Raw genomic sequence first — 4,043 nt, 5'->3', positions numbered from 1 at the left:
CGAGGAAGTTCCGATACTTTGTACACACTGCACAATGATAATGTTTTGGGTTTAACACAATTAATTGCAAAATTTGATTCTGTTCTAAATGATCATTTAAACAGAACAGCCATAAAAGGGCATCATTATTTATCGCATTCAATTCAAAACGAATTAATAAGTGTGAGGTGGATAAGTCGTGATAGACGATGCGCTGCTGCTGGTGTATAGATCGATGTGAGGTACTGCTACTGGGTTGCCTTCTCTTCTCATTTAGGATTCGTGAAGAAAAAATCGGACTACGGGTGCCGGAATCTGAACGAGGTCTGGGAAGTTCATAACTAATGGCGCTAACCATTGCTCTGCCGTCGACCGGTTGTAGTTTGCTGTCGAGTGCCGCTACAAGTACAATGGTAAGTAAAGTACAGAAAGTAATTATCGATGCAATAAGGAGAGCAAAATATTATTCCATTTTATTGGACTGTACACCAGATGTGAGCCATCACGAGCAATTATCGGTTGTTCCTGTTATGTCGACATAACAGACGAGAAGGTTGAAATCAAGGAACATTTTATCAAATGTGAAATATTAGCTTGGCAACTAAGTGATTGCGGATTTTTTCATTTAGTGGTATTGACAAATACCATTCTGGATCAATTGGGAATAAAAACATCCGACTGTCACGGACAGGAATATGATAACGGTGCAAATATGAGGGGAATATATCAAGTACAAGCAAATATATTACGTGTAAATCCTAAAGTGTTTTACGTACCATGCGTAGTCACAACTTGAATTTGTTATTGGAAGATATAGCAAAATCATCAACCCAAGGACTACATTTTTTTGGTGTGTTACAAAAATTTACACGATATTTGCAGCACCAATATCGCGTTCGGATGTTCTAAAAAAACACGTTGAAAAAATTACAACTAAACCATTATCAGAAACTAGGTGGGAATACCGTTTTGATAGTGTAAAGGCTATTCGATATTATGTACCCCAATTTCGAAACGCCTTGATCGAAATTGGCAACAACGCATCTGACAATAAATTGAAAATTGAGATTCTATAGCGCGCAAGATAAATGAATTTGAATTTAATGCCGGTACGAAATGTTATCAAAAATTAACATCGTCAGCAAAGTATTGCAAAATCAAAAGATGCAAATCGATTTGGCCACGAAGCATCTGAAAGGTCTTAAAGGTGTTCTTTGCAGAATACAGAAATGAAGGTTAGCAAAGCTATGATCGCAGCAAATGAAATGGACATAACACCAGATTTCAAATCATCATACAGGGGAAAAACGGAAATTATTCAATTATGAAGGACAGGATGAATCATCAGCGATCAACAACGAAGAATACTTCCGTGTACATTACTTTTTAAAAATAATAGATACTGCATTAGTATCCTTTAAAAGTAGATTCGAATTATATGCAAATCACCAAAATATTTTTGGTTTTCTACACATGAATGAGATTGGGAATTTAGATGATGAACATTTATTAAAGTGTTGTCAAGATCTTCACTTACATTTGGAAGGAGATTTCGACGGAACTGAAATGTTTGAAGAAATTAGGATGTTCCGGTCAATAACGCAAACCAATTATTCGACTTTAGATTCAATGAATTACATTGTAAAGAACAGTTTCTCGGAAGCATATCCAAATTTATTAATCGCATTACAAATTATGTTAACGATGTCAATAACCGTGGCTTCAGCAGAACATAGTTCCTCGCGATTGAAACTAATAAAAAATTATCTCTGATCATCGATAAGCCATGAGAGATTTTTATCTCTGGCTATTTTGTCAATAGAAAGTGAAGTAGCAAATTCAATCGATTTTGATGATGTTATCAAAGACTTGGCGTCGAAAAAAGCGAAAAGAATTATTTAATATTATTATTGGATTATATTATTATTTAATATTCATCTTATAAAAAATATATAATACTTAACAGCATTTGTAAATAAATAATTCCTCATAAAATTTAAGTATAGGATTTGAATGTGTATTCAGGCCTCGCAAAATTTTTGAACCGGCCCGGTCACGCTGACTCTGTTTGTACTACCTATTTTGTGAAATACAAGTGTGACCCACCGTGATGCACGCCGGCGTCAACGTGTTAATTATAAGAACTTTACCTTCCGATATATACAGTTATACATATATTACCTTATCAATCGTTAAATTATATCCGTTTAACACATAAATATATTTATAATATTGCATTTATGTACGTACAATATTGTACTTAATATAATATTTATAATGTAATACTGAATATATAGTTTATGATATTATTGTAACCGTTTAAAAAGATTCAATCAAGTTCATTAGATTCAGTTAAATTTGTACTATATAATTATTACGTAGGATGTTTCTATAGTTAATATGAGTCGAATGTTTGATCTTTACTATGAATCCACCAATTTATTAATGACAGCGTTATACATTATAAAGGTAATAGATAGATTGTGAGAGTGAAGGGATATACTCGAAGATACAAGGAGAAAGATACAGTTTAAAAGAAAAAAGCATGCACATTCCCATGACTTCTCAAGCTAACGACTCATGATCCTTTACGAATCAAACTTACAGCCTAATTTGTTAGAGGCAGTGTAAATAATTTCGGCCAAGCCTATTCTAGCCTTGTCCAAGAGCACAAAGTTGTGACACTCTCCGACGTTCTCTGACGTATAATCGCAAAGAGCGTGTCGTTGTTGTCGAATTTGCTTAAAAGTGGTGGAAAAGATTCATCCTCCATATATAAGAACCCACTCTTTTGTATATATCTTCTTTCATTAATTTCATTGCATTTTCCTTTTTATTTAGAATTGTAATCATTCAATCAGTTATTAAATCAGTTTCGTGTTGTGGTTTAGTTCAAATGTCAAATAGACTCTTTTCTAAATTATGTGCTATGTGGTTAATTAATGTGTCCATTTCCTCCCCATAACAGGATTTCACACGTGTAGTGTTCGACGTTATATGCGAGTTATGAAGAACAAGCTTCATTCCGTGCCGTTAGAAATGACATATAGCAACATGAAAAATCTTAACCAATAAAGTTTATAACACGATCGTAAAAAATCGGTCTTGGAATTTTTATTTCCTCAAACTCGATAGCCGAAGAATAATATAGAAATGTACAAGCGTACAAGTTGCCTGAGTTTCTAACCTGGAAGGAATCCTGCGGCCTTTTGGATAACTTGAGACCTCGTGTCGATCCAGGTATCAGTGCACTCTTCAAGAGAAGGCGCGTCGAAGACACGTGCAAGAGTGACCCCAACCCTCAGGATGTCGTTGATTGGAGGGTTAATTTTTTATGGCAACTAATCGGTGTGCATCATGATCACATAAAGAAAATTAAGGCATTCCAAAACAAACAATTGAGAAACTTTCTTGGGATTCTTCAAATTCTTCATTCTTCAACCGAATCACATCAATCGTACAATAACACACAATCCAACGCATTTCAATTTTAGTTTCACGTTCGGTTTAGATCAGTTATTAAAATTAAATAGTTTGTTAATTCAGTCTCTCATCCAAAGTATCATCCCTATCTCTATCCAAAATATTTTTAACGTGAGTCGTCGTATCGATATAGACCGTAAAGAAGACCTACGATTTTCGCTGACCAAGTCATAATGGTCATGGATCGTTTCGTCGCGATTGCGTTAAAACAGGCAGTTAACGATCATAAGATTAACGAGGCAGTATTCAAACAGATTGGTGAGCAAATATTTTCATTCAAATATTCATAGATACGAATACTTGGTGCTAGTTCATCATTTAATAAGGTTCTAGTTATGATTAGAAATAAGGGTAAATTGAAAGTAACAGATGATATTCAACAATAAACAATTGGAAGTAGTATACTAAAAAAAATTGAGCTCTTTTTTCATTGAACGGTTCATATCATATAATTGAACGTACATGAACGAAAATGTTTCGCATGAAAGTTATAGACGATCAACTACAAAATGAAATGTCTTTCGTTACAATTGGTTCAGCTTGAAATTGAATTTAAAAGTAAAAATGTGCGAGTTCTTCAA

General features: G+C 34.0%; 1 protein-coding gene across 1 annotated transcript; it reads left to right on the top strand.

Moving 5' to 3' along the window:
- The first annotated feature begins 1,095 nt into the window (after positions 1 to 1,095).
- LOC122570258 lies at positions 1,096 to 1,752 on the top strand. The gene is made up of 2 exons (XM_043732354.1): positions 1,096 to 1,186; positions 1,280 to 1,752. The coding sequence occupies exons 1-2, from the start codon at positions 1,096 to 1,098 to the stop codon at positions 1,750 to 1,752; spliced, it is 564 nt and encodes a 187-aa protein (XP_043588289.1).
- Positions 1,753 to 4,043: the final 2,291 nt, after the last annotated feature.

Source organism: Bombus pyrosoma, linkage group LG8 (genome assembly GCF_014825855.1).
Source record: "Bombus pyrosoma isolate SC7728 linkage group LG8, ASM1482585v1, whole genome shotgun sequence".
In the NCBI taxonomy this organism is placed as follows: Eukaryota; Metazoa; Arthropoda; class Insecta; order Hymenoptera; family Apidae; genus Bombus; species Bombus pyrosoma.
This window is presented reverse-complemented; position numbering and strand designations above follow the sequence as displayed.